Source organism: Nanorana parkeri, unplaced genomic scaffold, assembly GCF_000935625.1.
Source record: "Nanorana parkeri isolate BGI_ZX_2015 unplaced genomic scaffold, ASM93562v1 scaffold648, whole genome shotgun sequence".
NCBI classification, from domain to species: Eukaryota; Metazoa; Chordata; class Amphibia; order Anura; family Dicroglossidae; genus Nanorana; species Nanorana parkeri.
Genome location: NW_017306916.1, coordinates 694,016 through 713,104, shown reverse-complemented (window position 1 = coordinate 713,104; position 19,089 = coordinate 694,016). Strand labels below are relative to the sequence as shown.

Here is a 19,089-nt window from a genome sequence, read left to right as displayed (position 1 = left end):
CCAGCTGCGTGACAGCTGGCTCTGCCTATCTAGAGGAAGAGCCAGCTGTACCCGCCCCCTCCCCCATCCGTTCTGCCAGTCAGCGCTGATGGATCGGACAGGGGAGGGAGGCAATCCCTGCAGGGAGCCGTGAGTGACAGTCGCGACTCTCTGCAGGGACAGGATTGAGAAGTGAGCGAGCGACGGTATGTGTTAGCTCACTTCCCGATCTATTGAGCCGACTTGTTCTGGTGTGCAGTTATCATACAGATACCTCTCTATCTGCACTAACCTGTTTAGATGTATTTGAGCCGTCAGACTCGCTGCTGTGCAGGAGATTGTAGCAATAAGGGCTCCTTTGCTCCAATGCATTCAAAGCTTGTGTTGAGACTTTCAATTGTTATCAATGGGGTTAGTTTGCATGTTTGGGCTACGTTGATATGCATTGTAGATAAAAGTTCTTGTCCATTGTTTTACGGCATGGACGTGTGTGAAAAGCAATGCATGAAAAGGCATAGCACTGTGAATGCATAACAACAACCATTGAATATGCTCCCAAAAAATGCATCCTTCAAATTCATAGTTGTTGGGCCAACCTTTAGACTTGCGTTATGTTTTAAAATGTTTACCTAATGCAGATCTAGACCAAGGGGTTCTTCTTTTTTTTTGCCTGTCTCCTTTATACCCAGGCAGCTGCTGCTGCTAAATCCCTCCCTACCTCGGAACTATTATACCTCTTAGCTGCTTGTCAGATTATAACCTCTTATTCCTATCCTAGAGGTTACAAAACGTCTGTTTTACACAACTTGTTGTAATCTGCGTGTTAAATGCTTCAGTGTCTGATCCTTGGTAACACCTGCCTTTTTTTTCTTCCTATATACGGTGTGTACATATGTCATCTCCTAAGCAGACCTCTGGGGAAGGGGACGCTCTCCAAGGTATGGCAACCTGCTCTAGCTAAACTCTTTTCAACACATGTATTTCATATAAACCCCACGCACAAAGTCCTCATACTGGAAACTTTTCATTATGATGTCATTTGCCAATTTTTCCATCTGCGAATGCTATTGTACTTTGCAAATGGTTAAACGTGCAATCTGTTATGCAGCAGTGTATCATTTTGTAGTGTGTAACCATTGACAAAAGGTAGTGTATTTTTTAACTTGCAACATACATCTGTAGTAGAACAGAAAGATGGCAGTATCCAAGGAGCCATGTAACCAATTTACCTTCATAATGCAACTTGTGCCTAAATTTCTTTTTGTAAATAGTGCAGCCAGTGGAAACATGTCCACCCTGACCCCTTGATTGGACTGACTGGCTGCTTATTTCTACATCTTTCTGTCAGCCCATGGCAGTGAAAATATTGTAATCCTTTTCGTTCATTTACATTATTCAACTATAATTGTTTTTCCTTTTAGAAGTAAAAATAATTGTGAGAAATACTTCAAAGTGAACCTGTAAGCCCCATCTCGGCAGCTAAGCCCGAACCATCTTCCTAATACCAGTCAGAAGACCTCAGTAGCCAGTAATGGTATTCTCATTGCATTGTAGGATGGTAGATGGTTGGGGCAATGTGCCTAAGGCCTTGTTCACACCAAATGCAGAGCAGATCTGCATGAGTTTCTGCACCTGCAGTGCAGTGGGGTGTGCCACATTTTTTATGCGTTCCGGGCTGTTTTTGGTTAAAAAATACAAATAAATTTAGCTTAAAATGGGCTTTCAGTGCGTTCCATGTGTTTGCATGCGTTCCAGAGCAGGTAAAATAGGGCCAGCTGCAGTTTTTCAACCTGCTCTGGAACTGAACGCTGCGATGTGAACTGGAGCTAAAAATACTATTGGAATATATTGGGCGCAGTTTTGCTCCGGTCTGCAACTGCTCTGCACCTGCTCCGCGCTTGGTGTGAACAAGGCCTTAAAGGAGAACTATGAGGTGAGTGCTTTTCACTCACCTCATAGTTCTAGCCGACCTGTGACAATGAGACTGCCACAGGTCGGCTCAGTAGATCGGGAGGTGAGCTCACCTCTCGATCTTGTCACAGCTCTCTGCCGTGGCGGGGGAGGGGCTGAATTCCCCCCGCTCGGACCCGCCAGCGCGGACTGGCGGAACGGACGGGGGAGGGGGCGGGTACAGCTGGCTCTGCCTCTAGATAGGCAGAGCCAGCTGTCAGTCACGCAGCTGGGCGGATCCCGGCATGATTGTCGGGATCTGCTTCAGCTGCGGCATCTCAGTATACTGCCAGCTATAGCTTGCGGTATACTGAGCCTAGGGTGACGGGAGGACGCTAGTTTGTGTCCTCCCGTTACCCTAAGGAGAGCTATGGGGAAAAGCCTTAACCCCATAGTTCTCCTTTAATCATAACTGGAGGAGTTTACTGACAGAGTGTGTGCAAGGGCTACCTTGCTTACATACTGGAAAAGATTTTTGAGTTTACTGCTCCAATCAGCAAGGGATCTGTTCACGAATCTCCTTCTAATGAGAACAGACGCTGTCCATGTGAAAGGGGCCCAATACTGCCAGATCCCTTGCTGATGGGAGCAGGATGGAATGAGTGGCAATTTTGCGACATATCCGTTCAGTTTTTTCCTCCATCCTGCACTGGAGGAAACTGGACCCAATTTAGGTCTGTAGGTAGTCAGATGCAAGTGGACATGTGTCTGTTTACATCTGATTCGTCCACCAAAATGGAACGCATGTCTGCCTACATCTGACTGCCGCTAGCTTTGAAAATTCGGTTCAGGTCTTCCTGAAAAAACTGACAGGCAGACCCAATTGAAGTGCTGTATGAAAGAGGCCTAAGGCTAGGTTCACACCAGATGCAGTGCGTTCCAGTCCGATTCTGGTCATCGCATTGCGGCCGGCTCACTTTTTTGCGGGGCAGGAGGGGGCGTGGCGGGCCATTGAAGTGAATGGCACCGTAGCCACAGCCTCAGGCCGCAATGCGATCGCCCGCACAGGATCGCAAATCACATTGTGTCTGCGGTCCGATCAAAATGCTGCAAGCACTATTTTGATCGGACCGCAGACACAATGTGATTTGCGATCCTGTGCGGGCGATCGCATTGCGGCCTGAGGCTGTGGCTACGGTGCCATTCACTTCAATGGCCCGCCACGCCCCCTCCTGCCCCACAAAAAAAGTGAGCCGGCCGCAATGCGATGACAGTGCGTTCCGGCCAGAATCGGACAACAAGTCAGACAGGTTTTTTCATTCAACTTGTTGGCCTGTAAATGGCACCCTCTAAATATCGAAGTCTCTATGTCAGTTGGGCAACTTTGTAGCAGAAATTCCTTGCAATTACAAATCACCAGAGCTATAATAGTCTATGACTATAGTATTCTGTAATATTATAGTCTATGGAAATTTGTCCCAAAGAAGCAAGGGTTTTTTTGTTTTTTTTTCAGCTACAGATCAAACATTTTCGTTATTGTTTGCTGCTACAAATGATCCTCTTTCAGGATCTGTAACTAAACCATCGAGGTAAATGCAGAGCCAATGTTGTGCGCAAGCTTGTTGCCTACATAAAACGCTGAGCAGAAAGTCAGCCACTGAGCTACAGGTCGCTGTAAAATTAGCATATTATCAATTTTTATAGAAAATAACTATAAATAGAGAAAAAAGTCATGTAGGGCCAGTCTGACTTGGCCCTAGATGTACCACTTTTTTTTTTTCTATGCCGCAATGTTTATCTGCCCACAAATTCTATTAATATATAATAGGAGTGTCCTCCCATTAAAAAAAAGTATGGGCTGCAGCACTTGATTATATTTATAAAATATTATTGCAACGTTTTTAGTTTCATCTCTTTCTATGTTTACACTTTTTTGCTAATGGAGCTATGTGCTGCTATTACGAATTTCTTGTTTTTATCTATTTATATTTGCTGGGATTGATCGGCTATAATTTAACTTGTTTTATATTTATTTAAGGTGTTTTTCTCTTAGCCCCCCTGCAAAGTTCCACAAATACCCATTGATCCTGCCAGGGAAGTTCACTTCATGCAGCTTCCTGTGATGGTGTGGCAACAATGCTGCACTGCTCCAGAGTTCAGAGCAGAGTTGCCACTCTCATGTCGGCTGTACCTTCCTGCACTACAATGGGATGAGAGGACGTTGCAGGGGGCATAAAAATCACCATTGTCACTGTTGATTCACAAGCCTATAGCTTGTCATTCAGCCCCCGCCCACACCTATCCCCGCCCACTTATTTCTGGATTGACGCCACTGCCTCCCACTGCGATCTGAAGTGTCTGGGAGGAGGCGTGTGTGAGACACAAATGAAGGAGGATTTGGCTCAATCAGGGAGGGTAAAGGAAGTTTTTCTTCTTACTCTGAGGCTTGTGGGTAACATAGTAAATGAATTTGGTCCTTGTTCAGACTCTCATACAGGAGCCTTTAGCCATCATTTTTCAAGTTGTTTTTTTAATTATATAATTATAAATGCATTCCAGAAGGCTGCCTGTGCTGTGATGTGAAGAAAGCTTAGTCTTTTACTTGAATGAATGTTGTAAAGATTTGTTTATCAAATTAAACATGGAAGGCTCGTTCTTATTATAATTCACTACAACTTTCTTTGTAGCCTCTGTCTCCTCCAGAATACATAGTCTGGGGCTTCTAATTATAGTGACCCTCTGCCCCTAGTGGGGATGAACAGATCTTAAGCTGTTTAATCCCATTAAGAGCTAACGCCTCAGTCATGCTGTTAAGGCCTGTGCTCGGCTCCAAACTGAATATTACTGAGTACATGGCTGAGGCCTACACTTCTTCTTTACAAATGTGTTCTCTCTATAGGAAACATATGTCCATAGAGGCAACTCATGAAATGATCAGCAAAGCACTTATAATGTTTCTCATTAAAACATACAGTAAGTCATGTAAGTAAGTGATCGCAGCTTTTCAATGTCTGTAGAGAGATGGGTAACTTTTATAGATTCATACTGTATCTGTTTTTAGATCGTTTTTGTGTAAAGATACCCCCATAGATATAACAATTTATTATATCTTTGGGTAGCAGCAGGTGCCTATGGCTGATCCTTCCAAGTTCTTTCCTCCAGTATTTTTTCCCCAGTCACTGTCATTGGTAGGCAGCACAGTGGCATAGTGGTTAGCGAGGCTGCCTTGCCGCACTGGGGGTCCTTGGTTTAAATCCTGGCCATATCACTATCTGCAAGGAGTTTGCATGTTCCCCCTGTGCTTGTGTGGGTTTCCTTTGGTTACTCCAGTTTCCTCCCACACTCCAAAGACATGCTGGTAGGTTAATTGGCTTAGTATGTATGCTTGTGAGATGGATACCTTAGATTGTAAAGCTCCTTGAGGGCAGGGACGGATGTGAATGTGCAACTATGTAAAGCGTTGCGTAAATTGTCGGCGCTCTATAAATATCTGTAATACATAAATTGGTCCTAGGATGGTTTGTTCCCTATTCCCTTATAACAAAAATCCAGTGTACCCATCGCACTTCTGACCGAATAAAACCCTTAGTCGGGTGGGTGCCAAAATGACAGTAGAAATATATATAAACAAAAAGATAATCTACTTTTTTGAGGTTGTGGATTTGGGGTTCTTGGGGTTCCTGCCCCCCCCCCTCCAGCCAGGGAGACTGCAAGATCTTGGAAGAAAACACAAACATGGGGCGCCTTTCCTAGTGCAGACAGGTTTATTAAGATTAAAAACAATTGATGAGAATAATACAAGGATGAAAAGGAATAGAGCTTTGTATGACAATACATGGATCAAGATGTAAGCAAGTGACAGCTGCACAGACCTTCCTGTGTGCCAGCAAGGAATGCCTGTGATGACGTGTTTCCGGGGTCACGCCCCCTTCATCAGGGTGCCAAAGTGACTCAGATGCCTCTGCAATCCATCTGCGTTTTTGTCTTTTTTGACATATATATATATATATATACACACACACACTTATCCCCTATGACAGACTCATTTGGAACACAAATGTTAATGTAACAGTTACTTAAAGCCAAACTCCAGGAAAAACATCATTTTACACTCTGCACTAGATGTGTAAATTATCATAAAAAGCTGTGTTTTTGTGTGTGAAGGACTGCTGCAAAGTATGAAAATCTTACCTTAAGGGCTTGTTCACACCAAATGCAGACCAGATCTGCATGAGTATCTGCACACGCAGTGCAGTGTGTTTGTTTTTTTTTTAAACGTTTAAAATGGGGCTCCAGTGCGTTTGCATGTGTTTTTTGATGCATTTGCATGCGTTCCAGGTAAAATAGGGCTTGCTGCAGTTTTTTTTTACATGCTCTGGAACTGAACGCTGCGGTGTGAACTAGAGCCCAAAATACCATTGGAATACATTGGACGCAGTTTTTATCCGGTCTGTAACTGCTCTGCTCTGCACCTGGAACGTGCTTGGTGTGAACTAGCCCTAAAGCATGCTGTCTCTAACACATTACGTTGGGCTTCCAGGCACTGCGGGGAGCGAAAGATGGGACTCAAGCAGCAGTAGTGCTCTGGTCACATTACCCAGTCCTCCTTATTACTTGCCCATTCACAAAACACCTTGTATGCCTTTTGAAAGAATACAAGGCATTCTGTGAATGGAGGAGTGGGGATGTGATATTATCTCTCCTCTTCAGATTACAGAAGTTACTTTTCAAGAATCCCACACATTGACTTCCTTAAATGCAGTGACACACATTCGCTATACCTTGTGTATATATGCAGTGCTGTGTCACCCATTTCACAGGGCCTGCCGTCTCAGCTATACAGGTGTTTCAGGAGGTAAATCATCATTCCTTGCCAGCAGCAATGTTCCATGGGATATGTAGTCCTTAGAAATTGAAAGTAATCCAAAGAAATAGGCAGAGGAGAAGCTGCAAAGCAACCAGGTAATCAAGGAAGTTGTTGAAAGAGATAACCAGCAGATCAGGAGCATTTACTACATAAAAGAATATTTTTCTAATAAGTTCATATTGGATTGTCAAAAATAACTACTATTCATATTGCTATTACAATGCTGATGTTCTAACACAAGTGTATGCTGTGACTTTAGATCTCTTTTTTAATTTTGGCTTTTATTTCATTTGGAAACTGTAATGTTTGTGTGTAATTCAGGAAACAGAAGGTTGTTTTCCTTAATCTAATAGAAATTCAATGATTCTTCGAGATGGTGAAACAGGGAAAACCATGTGGCAAGGAGCAGAAGACCTTTCTTTTCCGGGTGTTGAGCATGAAGGTACTGTACCTCTGTCAGACTTATCTTAAATTGTAACCCTGTCTCAGGGCAGCAAGATCATTAAACATCTGTAACATTGTATGTATTGCCAGCCTTGTGCTTGAACATGTTCTTGAATTGTGCTCCATTCAAAAATATTTACTTTTATTTTGTTGGTCCAGCTTCTACATTTCATGCTCAAAGCTGAACAAAGTGAAAAGAAGCTGATTGGTTACTATGAGCAAATGCTCCATATTCTGTCTGCTCCAGTTTTGAGAAATTAGGCTTCATTCACACCTAAAATGTAGGTGCGTTTAGGGATTCCTGTGGCAGGAACTTGCAAATTCCTGCAGCAGGAGTCCCAAATCTGCCGCCCGTGCAAGTTAATGATTGGGTGACAGCGACCACATTTCAAAGCGGCAGTGCGCTTACTCTCCGCATTTAAATGTACCGTATTTTTTGCTCCATAAGACGCACTTTTTTCCCCCCCCCCCCAAAAGGAGGGGGGAAAATGTGCCTGCGTCTTATGGAGCGAATCCCGACGCCCGAGACATGCAGTTACAGACGCCGGGCGAGTAGTTCTTTGTACATTTTAGCCCTGCTAAAGCAGAGCTAAATGTACAGTAGGAGCCACTGCTCGTTTAATTACAATGATCTGATTAAATCACTTGTATTAAAACCGAGCGACGGCGGCGGTGATCGAGATCACCATAGAGCAGACAAAGAACGGACGTTCTTCGTTTGCTCTGTGTGATCACTGAGACCGTGGCGCTGTAATCACAGCGCCACCTGTCTCAGCGGTCACTAACTGCAGCTTCTGTCAGAGCTTCTGTCACAGAAGCTCTGACAGAAGCTATGGTCTGTCGAGTGCTCCATAAGGCGCACCGGACCTCCCTGCGTCCTATGGTGTATAGACAGCTTAAAGGAGAATTATGAGGCGAGTGATTTTCACTCACCTCATAATCTGAGCCGACCTGTGACAATGAAACTGTCACAGGTCGGCTCAGTAGATCGGGAAGTGAGCGAACACTTAGTGTCGCTCGCTCACTTCTCGATCCATCCCTGCAGAGAGTCGTGACTGTCACCCACGGCTCCCTGCAGGGTTTCCCCCCTCTCCGATCCTCCAGCGCTGACTGGTGGAACGGACGGGGCGGGCACAGCTGGCTCTGCCTCTGGATAGGCAGAGCCAGCTGTGAATCTCGCAGCTGGGTGGATCTCGACAGCAATGTCGGGATCCGTTCCGGCTGCGGCGTCTCGGTATACCGCAAGCTGTAGCTCGCGGTATACTGAGCTTTGGGTGACGGGAGAAGGCTAGTTTGTGTCCTCCCATGACCCTTGGGAGAACTATGGGGAAAAGCCTTAACCCCATAGTTCTCCTTTAATGCTCTGCTACATATTGGCGGAAACTATGGCCATTCTTGCAAAACTGCAATAGCTCTCTCATTTGCTTTTTTCTCTTCCAGAGTATGTCAGAGCCTCTTAAAATGTTAAGAAGGGGGACTGTCCTCCATGCAGCCTGTCTACAGTGTGACTGGACTCGGCCATGCCCTACATTGTGGATACAGTTTCTGAGCAATCCCACAAGTTTTAGCTAAGGCTGCAAAGACCCATGCATGAGGGAATTCAAATACATGCATCCATATGCATTTTGGAGCTCGTTTCCAAATGCACCTGCAAGCATGTAATGCTTTGCTATGGCTGAATGCACCCCTAGATGTTCAGCAGTGTCTGGGTGCATTCCGTCTAACTGTGTTTACACAAAGAAGAATTTTGTGTCCTGGGACCATTTTTAGCCTGGTTTTACACAGCTAAACGCATATGAAGGCATGTAAACGAGAAGTTTCTGCCTGGCTCCTTCATTTCTCACATCAAAGGATGTCAGGGCTTTTGGACAGTTCATCAAAAAACAAAAATGTCATATATTGCAGCTTATCTGTCCTTACATGTGCTGCATTTGTTTTTGTCTGGTTTTGTTTCCCTTTTATTTTCTCCTGGGAATAGCACACTTCCTGTCCCTTTTGTGGAGAAGTAAAATTCTCCACTGAATCTCTGGAGGCAGCTATAGTTGTCTCACAGGCTGGACTTCAAACATGTCTGCCTTTTTTTCTTATCCGTAGTTTTATGGGATTCGTAGTTTACACAAGAAAAATATGACATTTTTGCTTCTGGATGTAGCTCTACTTTAAGCTGTACAGACGGGGCTGCCTGAGCTCTCTAATATTATTGCTGCTGTTTTCTAGTTTTTAGTCGTCTGGCTAGAAGCCAAAAAAAAAGCTGATTTCAAAATGGCAAAGGTGAATACTCTTAGATTGAATCCCCCCAATACAAGGAACAGGCCATGTGCACAGTAGGGCCCCTCCTGAGCTGCCCCTTGCAGTGTAGTAGTTAGCTACAAGTCTTCCTGTGTCCTGCAGCGAGGTAGGGGCTTACGAGAAACCAGGAATCCAACACGACTGAAAGTGCCAGATTTTTCAGATGGCGGATTTGCGTCACTACATCAGCAGGGGGTGAGGTGAGTATTAAATGTCATGTGTGCAAAAACCATTTATTTTAGTGACAGTCCCTTTAATTAGCCCCAACAAACATTAAAGTGGTCCTGCCACCAACTTACAAAATTGCAGTTAATAGCCCGGAAATTTGTTAGAATGTTTCTACTCCAGAATAGTGAATTCTCTAGCACAGCCTCGTGCCTTCTACATGTCATAGCTGACTTCTCTTCTGGGAATGTCTAATTGCTCTTTGTGCTGACCCAGATCCTTCACCCCACCCTCACCTCCCTACATAACCTTTTATGTAGCTGAAGAGGAGGAGTGAAGAGGAATACTATACACTGTCCCTTGCTGGGGCTGGCTTTTACAGCTATGTGCACAGTAGGGCCCCTCCCGTGTTAAATGCACATGTAATCGTATGGGAAGATTTTCACAGAAATGAATGGTCTGGCAACAGGGGCTCTTTAGAGTGGCAATATAAAATGATTGCATAAATGGGGTGGAGGTGTGTGTGTGTGTGTGTGTGTGTGTGTGTGTGTGTGTGTGTCGTTTTTTCCCCAATTTGCCATGTAGTAATCATTGATTTGAATTGTGTTGGATATGTAGGCCTGGTTCATCCATCTTAACAATTTTGCGAGAGTATTCTAAATGGAATATTATGCAGCCTGCTTTCTCGTTCCCACATCTTTAAGACATAATTGATGCACCTCTGTTTTTGTCATGTTTCTTTTCTTTAGCTCGTGTTCCCAAGAAAATCTTGAAGTGTAAATCTGTGTCCAGAGAGATCAATTTTGCATCTGAAGAAGAGATGGAGAATTTCAGACTAGAACAGAAAGTTTACTTTAAAGGACAATGTTTAGAAGGTAAGACTGCAATAAATAAAATCCATGGTGATGAACATTTCTCTCTTTGAAAGAGCTTTCATTTATTGAGTGTTTAAAAACAAGAATTGTTAGACCCCAATTGAACTTTCACCTTAAATCAGCTTAATATATATCTGCATTAAAACCAAATGTGTGCAGTCTTTAAAAGCGATATTAAAGTCAATGGATTTGACGGTATTTCAAATGCTGATGAAATCACTTACAATGAATGCTGCTCCTTGATGTTTATATTTTTTAGTTTACTGCGGAATTAGCTGGTCCCCTGAGCACTGGGCCTGACTTCCGGTTTTAGAGTGACTCCTTTCCTTTCTCAAGCAGAGTTCTATGCAGTCACCCTTGTGTGTGCTAGTAAGCTGTGTGTTTCTCCACAAACACACAGACTCAGCAAATCAAGCTACCCCCCACCTGGCTCCCTCCTCCTTTCTCCAAGCTAGTAGATGAACAGTTGCTGGAGTCTGCTGTGTCCCTTGTGATCTTGTACTGGACAGGAAGTTTAGGGAAGTTTAGGGAAGCTGAGCTGAGAGACTTGGAAGCTGCTGTTCAGAAACGTGATGATTTCGGGGGAAATGGCCTACTGGAATCCTCAAACTATAGGGGTGCAAGCAGAGCCCCTTTCCTATAGAAGCCCCCTCTGACCTTCCTCTGTCTGCCTTGGTATTACCTGAGGAGAAAAAATAAAAAAAGGGGCTGCTTACAGTTTAGTGGTCCAGGAAGAGGACATGTCTCTTGACATCTCTTACCCTTTGTCACAGGTGGGGGTCACCAGACTAGCTATTATTTTCATAATCGATTAGTTGGCCGATTTATTAAGTTCGATTAATCGGATAAAAAAAAGGCTCCATTGATGGTCTACTAGTTTCTATTGAGATTGTAGTCCATCACAGGAGCAAGCTTGGCGCGGTGGAAGTATTCTCCCTTACCTGTTTCTGAACCCTTGTAAGTCGCGGCGTGCGTCCGGCTTGTGTGGTGTGTGGTGGGCGTGGCATACGCGGCGTGGTCGTGGCGTCCGCGGCGTGCGTACCGTAACTCGTACCTGTTCCACCATAGCACCCCTGTACTCCTGTTCCACAACGGCACCCCCACACAACTATTCCACGATTGCACGCCAATACACCTGTTCCTCGCTGCACCTTCATACACCTGTTCCTCGCTTTACACCCATACACCTGTTCCACACTGCACCTCCATACCCCTTTTCCACCACCACACCCCCGCACACCTGTTCCACGACTGCATCCCTGCACACCTGTTCCACCACAGCACCCCCAAACACCTATTCCACCACATCACACTGATACACCTGTTCCACACTGCACCTCCATACCCCTTTTCCACCACCACACCCCCGCACACCTGTTCCACGACTGCATCCCTGCACACCTGGTACATTCAGCGTCCTGTGCGTGGGGGCGTGGCTTACGTGGCCTGTGCCGTGGGCACGGCTGCCGCAGCGGGAGCAGCGTGTGACGTGTGGCTCAGGCCGCATGTGGAGCCCCGAACAGGCAAATCAATCGGTAGCCGACGAATCGACGATCGAAAACGTTGCCAACGTTTTCAATCGTCGATATTTTAATCGACTAAATCGATTAACTGTTGCAGCTCTACACCAGACGTAGACCTCTTGGTGGCATGGTTCAACAACAAACTGGACAAGTTATCCCCAATCCTTTGCAGTTGAAGCCTTGTTGACTCCATGAGATCAGTTTAACTCGAACTAGGCCTCCTCATATGAAACTCTTGCTAGACCTCCTCAGCAGGAGAAAGTCGGAGGGCTATTCTCATTATGATAACAGTGATCCTCATTGCTTCCAACTGGCACAGAAGACTATGGTATGCAGATGTAGTCAAACTCCTGGCAGACTCTCCACTTGCGGATCATCCAGACCTCCTGTTTCAAAGATCCGTGTTCAACCCTGCTTCTCCCCCCAGTGGATTTCGTGGCCTTGCTATTGAAGCCCAGGTCCTGAAGCACAGAGGCCTTTCGGATGCTGTCGCCCCTTTGCTTCTGAAGTCAATATCCCGCACCTAATCTCTCGCATGGTGGCCTTCCTTTGTAGCCATCACTTTTGCCAGGTGCTTCTGAATTAGAAGCCTTCACTTGAAAAGAGCCCTTTCTGGTTATCCACAAGGATAAGGTAGTGTTAAGACCTAGGGCTCTCATTTCTTCCTTCACCTTAATCAGGACATTGTTCTACTATCCTTCTATCCTGCTCTTTCATATGTATCTCTCTGCTACTGCTTCCACAATTCTGACTCCCTCTTTATCATTCCTGAGGATCCCCGTATGAGACAGCTAGCTGTTTGTTCCACTATCACCTAGGTGGATTTGGTAAATTATTACTCCAGCCTGTGAATTAAAGAGTAAAGTTCTTCCTTCCTTTTAAAGGCTCACACTACTAAGAGCATAGGTGCTTCTTGGGCATTCTAGAATCAAAATTTGGTTTCCCAAATCTGCAAGGCTGCAAATCCGGCCCTCTGTTCACACTTTTGCCAAATTGTCCCATGTGGATGTTCAGCCCTTTGCAAATACTACTACAAATGCTGTACTGTTATAGGGGTTATACATGGTTGTCCTTTTACAGCTCTGATTGCCAGTGTCCAATTATCTAAAGGTAGCTGCATGACCCCATTGGTTCAAGAATTGAGTGCTTTGTGATTGTACTCCAAGAAAAGGATTTTACAGATCAGACTAAAAAAAGCTAACCCAAGTAGTAAACAAGAATTTCTCAGGTAGAGTTTCAAGTAGACGGGAAGGCCAATTATTACTTTTCCAGCATGTCCTTCTAAAGCTGACTTTGTAGATTTTGGAAGAAATATGGAGCTCTTTCATTTTGCATCGATCTATCTTTAGCTCATTTGCCCCAAGTATGGCCTGGCGATTGTTTGATTCAACACTGAATGTTTACAGCAAAGGAGGTTCCACCGTTTCTGTTTATTATCTTTTGTAGATGGTTTGTTTTAAATTGAATGTATATTCTTTGTTCTGCAGAATGGTCTTTTGAGTTTGGTTTTGTGATGCCCAATTCTGTAAACACATGGCAGTCCATGATAGAAGCTGCGCCAGAGTCTCAGATGATGCCCGCTAATGTTTTAACGTAAGTAAAGTAAGGGGGTATTGTGGAGTATTTGGTTTAACCTATTGAATGACTCGCCATTCAGTAGCAGACAAAGGGCTGTTGTTAAAATAAGGAAAATAGAAATGAAACGGTGTGGCATTGTTTGGTTAAAGTGTACAAAACAGGGGAAACGCTATCCCTTTTGTAATGGTTATAGGACAGCAGATTAAACCTGATGCAGTTTAAGAAACTATGAAAACAGGCACGTAAAGGTATATTTTATATACACATTTTTAGAAATTCCCTCCAGTGGTTCATTCTTTCAGATTGTGCAGATGACACCAGTAACTGCTTGAGATACTGTTAATCTATTGGTAAAATTTTTTGGGGTTCTTTTTACTATCTGGTTGAATCGAAACATTAAGGCTTGTGCTTTAGACTACATTTACACTTTTGTTCACACATTATCATGTGCGTTACTGTGTAACGGAACAACGCACTGTATGTGCATTGCAGTATATAGCTATTTATTTTCAATGGCACCTCAATTGTGCAGATACAGAGTAAACAAAAACACCTACTCCATGAGGCATGTGTGGTACGCTGGGAAATAATGAGGCATGTTTGTTTTTTGACCTGTGAACATGATGAGGGCTCATTTACATTTTTTGGGCAATGGACCACTGCATGTGTCAGTGCTTGCTTGAAAATATACCCAGAAATGTGAATGGGCCCTTAGATAAAGGTATATTAATAGATATCATGGTATAATTCATATATATGATAGAGATAATCAGTCATATTAATCTTCGCACATATGTAGGCACTGCTTCTGGCATAGTGGTGCCGACAGCTCTGCTGTCTTTTTATACTAGTATATTTACAGACTGGCTTCTGCAATAACATGCTTCACCCACACAACGCTAGAATCAGAGGCAATAATATGCACATTTTTGTGTGTCAAGTTTCAGTTCTGTGTGTAACGTTTATAGTACTTAAGTCCACTACTTTATCTAACGCTGTTTTGCTTTTTGGCTTGATTTTCAGTGGGAATGTCATCATAGAAACGAAGTTCTACGATGCTGATCTTCTTGTCAGTACATCGAGGGTCCGGCTGTTTTATGTTTGAATCCTCTCTGGGGTTTTTTTTTTTTTTTACATCACCTCCCTTTTTCTTTCTATTTCATGAATATTCTTTTATGGAAAAAAAACAGTTTGTTGGGTGCTATGGACTTGAATGCATTCCGGGTCTACAGCCAATTCCAAATATAACAAAGGAGTCAGCCACTGCAACATGCTGCAGATTACCGTACGGAGCACTAGGCAATTGACGTTCAAATTTTATCATTTTCCCCCAGTTCTTCTACTTCCAGAAGCTTCTCAGTGCTGCTTGTTGAAACTTATTTAAGTTATTTTAAAACTTCTCCTTGAAAAGTACAAGATTGGTCCATTTTCATGGAAGTACAGCTTCAGTTGTACATCTGAGAAGATCAGTTTTTGTTCAGCCATGAACTGATGTGCTTAACATAGGTGTTTTAACTCGTATAGATGTGTGCAACCGGGGAGGCATATTACAATAACCACTTTAATTTGCATTTATCATTTTTAATACCTGATATTTTCCAGATATAAATTTACTTTTATTGTAAGTTTTCAGGTATTTAACTATGACCAAATAATATATGTAAACATGCGCACATTGTTCTCTGGTAAGCCTAGTTTACACAGATAAAGATTTCAACCGACTTTTAGCAGGCTGCAGCACTTCTATTTATATGAGCGTTCAACACTTCCAGAGTGGAGATGAAGTGAACATGTGCTTTTTCCAAATGGGACAAAGCAACATGCTTGCATACCTTTCCTTGTTCACAGTAGCACATACCTTCAGACAACTGGGAGCGATGAGGAATGCCTAAAGACTCGCTCTACTCCCTCCCTGCTTGCCGATTTGGCCCAGGGCTGTCACATGGGGTGGGTCCCCCTCTCCAAGCCACAATACGCAGGGCTTCACTCTTAGCTCCTGGTACCTGAGTGGTAGGGGATTGAAGAAAAGTGTATGTGGTGCTGGGAAAGGGAAAAGTTAAAGCATATGTACACCCAAAAGCAAGAATTAATATATTGCAGCTTACCAATCCTTGGGATGTGATGGTTGCATTTGTTTTCTTTGTTTAGACTTTTTTCCCCTTTTATTTTCACCTGGTGATCCGGCCAGTAAGTCTTTTATTTGTCAACTTCCTTTACCAGACCAACCTGTCCAGCAGAAGTGTTAGAGGGTTGAGGCAAACCAGTTAACCCTGATAGGGGTGCTGATAATGGTCAACTTTTATTATGTAAAACCTTTATTCCAAAAGGGGAAGATAAACAGTTACTGTGATTGCTTAGAAAGTGTTAGCTGGAGTTCAGATTTAGTTTTAGTGAAATCCATCTAAATTGACTAGTGCATCTAACACCACCCTCCTACAGGCCAGCATGCTGCTGTCCAAGGGTGGCTCTGTTGCTCCTGTATAGAGAGGAGCCACCCTAAAACAGCAAATCTGTTGCTGGCTGGATCATCAGGTGAAAATAAAGGATAACAAAATGCTGCTGCTAGTGCATTGTTTGGTAAATTGCTTATCTTCAATCTTTGTTTTTGGGTTTTAATATGTTTCAGTAAATCTGTTGGTTTGCCAGGCACTGGCAAAATTCAGGTTCACTTTAAGGGCTTTAAGAAAGCTGTTTGAAGCTTGCTGAAAGCTTTGTAAATGCATGCTTGTACACAAGGCTCTTCAAACTAGCATTTTTCAAGCTGAATCCTGTGTAAACTAGGCCCTCCGGAATTTGTAGTAATTCTAACATTCATACTTTTATAATGGTATGGCCCATATTGCCAGAGATAACTGTGAGCAGAGCAACCTTCTACAAGATCCCCTCCATTCTTCAGTAGCAATATGTCTCCCAACACCAAAAATTGGAAATGACCATGCTAATTATTACACTTTTGCTTCTGCTGAGAGAACTGAGCACCATGCATTGAAGACTGTCAATGAAAACAAACGGTGCATTCTCTTTTAAAGTTACTTTGGTATTATAGGTAAAAGAAAAGTTGAATTCTTTAGTTCTTTATACTGTATAGTCCTGTACTACTTGCCATGGGTTCAGTACTCCTAACAGGACAAAAACAAAACACTATTTAAAGAAAAACTATTGAGGTAGCAAACGCATATATTGGTGAAACTGGAAACAAAAAAGCATTCCATTGTCTATGTTAAATAGAGGCATAAAGATGTGTTATTTAAGCATTTTATGGTCAAAAGTTCTAACATCAATGTACTTTTGACTTTCACCAGGTTCTTGTACATTAGAGCTGAAATGGGCAGCTTCTGCCCACCCAGGCATGGAAAATAAGTTTTTGATGCCGAACTATTTTCCATTTTCTGGAGGCGTCTTAGCCTGTACTTGCTGGAGCATATTAGTCAGTTACAATACCTTGGAGCACTAATTTATGGTTTTTGGAAACACGACAACACCCAGCCTATCTAGAGGTGTTTCTTTTAAGTGTTGTGAATCTATATATTCATAAAACATTTATGTATCTGTAAAGTGTTTTAAAATACTTAAAGATCCAGCACTGTGTTCACATACAGCTGTCACCATATAAGATTACCATGCATATAGGTTGTATGGATGTAGTGACATCTACATTTGTCATATATGTGCAGTATAAAGAAGATAGTGCTAGTGAGCTTTATAATGTCCATGAGACAAATCAAAATTTGTTAGTTAAAATTAATTCTCAAAACTCCTTTTTAAGGTCCAATCCGTTATTGTTTGTAATGTATCACTGTGCTTGGTAATGCTACAATTGCAAAGCTGGTGGCGTACACACCTTGCTACCCTTCATGGAAATCATTTCGTCTATCCGTGAAGTCCTTCCACACATTAAGGGTTTGGCATAACTATGTCTAACTCCCTCCTAAAGGCAATCCCATCATTGAAACCAGTGCTGTCCTAGGTTTATGCTCATGTGGTAGCATACAAACTACTATCTCAATGGTCTGCTTCAAAGCTGAACTACAGTTCAATGCACTTTCTTTAGGAATCGGTCAATGTGGTTGGATGACAGCAGAGAGAGTGAGAGGCAATTCTTGGTACCGAATATTGTATACTCTAGGCATGTTCCAACAAGTCCAATAATTTTCTTTTAAAGGTCAATGAGATACTAATTTATTGAATTGTATACACTTTTTCTTTTTTAGATGGATAGCTAATGGTCACATGGGCTGCTTTGGGCTTTAACTGGTTGAGTCCATTGTAGAACACTGTAGTAAACCAAATGTACTCTGTTTCATGTGGGTTCTGAATCCTAACTCAAATTTTGTGTTTTGCTAATGCAACAGAAGTTGGAGAAGGAGTCTTCAAAGTAAAATTTGGCACACCTTTTGTTTCACTGTGACCCTCGCCATCTGAGTTATTCACAGGTGCCTTCTGGCAAACATTGACACAATGAGGTTTTATATATACAGTAAAACATAAAGGATTTGACACCAATGCTACAGTGTTGTCTTGCAGTCACTGGAATTCACATATAGAAACTGAAGGAGAGACATGCTGAGCTGTAAAGTTCAGTTCTGTCTTTTCTTATGTGCAGGCTAAAAAATAAAACTTATGGTTAACAATGGCAGCACTGCTGGTTCCATTCCCCCCTCTTTTCTAAATAACCATAATATTTAATGATGTATGTGCTCTTTCCACTTGGAAGTGGAGTGAGTATTTCCAGTGAATTCCTGCTGACCAATAAAAGTCTGAGTTGTAGGGCAAGAAACCCTATAATTATAATTTGATCACCCCAAATGATGAAGGATTTAAGGCAGCAGGAGCTTATCTTGAATAAGAAGGTGAATTATGATATTTTCATATTGTCTTCAGGGAAACCTGTGTCTAAGACAAACCTTCAAACCGTCTCTGAGTGTGTAGCAGGCAGCCGCCCACCTTTGGAATCCCAAAACATAGGGGGATCTATTATGCAGTTCAATAGAGTGCCCCAGGTTTCTTCTTGGCCGTTCTACAGGAAAACTAACAGGGTTATTTACAGAAGGGTGAAGAGTTTGGAGAAGGAAGGAGAAGTGAACAATTTAGGATACCATTGCTGATTTGGACAAATTCTCCAATTCAGCTCGGTTTCCAGTTCAGCTATGTTGTCCTGGATTGTTCTCTTCTCCTACCTTCTCCAAACCCTTCACCCTTTTGTGAATAACCCTGTAAATCTGCATGCACGCTTGGGTTAAAAAGTTTATCCTGACTACCGTACAGGTACACTCAAGAGACTTCAACTAGACCAAAACTGGCAACCAGCCCAATTTTCAAGCAAATGTGCGATAATCTGACCATATATACACACAAAACATACAAGGGCCAACCATCAGAATGTCAAATTGGATTAAAAATATGTTTATTCCTACATTTCCCTTCTAATTAGGCAAAGGTAAGCTGGTGGTATCCTATCTCTGTGGAGAGACTGTCTGCC

The 19,089-nt window shown here is 42.9% G+C and overlaps 1 protein-coding gene across 1 annotated transcript in view; it reads left to right on the top strand.

The window, feature by feature from the left end:
• Positions 1–15,016, top strand: part of PDE6D (phosphodiesterase 6D) — a 33,872-nt gene extending 18,856 nt beyond the window's left edge. Inside the window, exons 2-5 of the mRNA XM_018563283.1 lie at positions 7,090–7,178; positions 10,384–10,509; positions 13,520–13,625; positions 14,634–15,016. Coding sequence (XP_018418785.1) covers positions 7,090–7,178; positions 10,384–10,509; positions 13,520–13,625; positions 14,634–14,715 — 403 coding nt within the window. The 3' untranslated portion in view covers positions 14,716–15,016. The remainder of the gene's footprint in view (positions 1–7,089; positions 7,179–10,383; positions 10,510–13,519; positions 13,626–14,633) is intronic.
• The last annotated feature ends 4,073 nt before the right edge of the window (positions 15,017–19,089 follow it).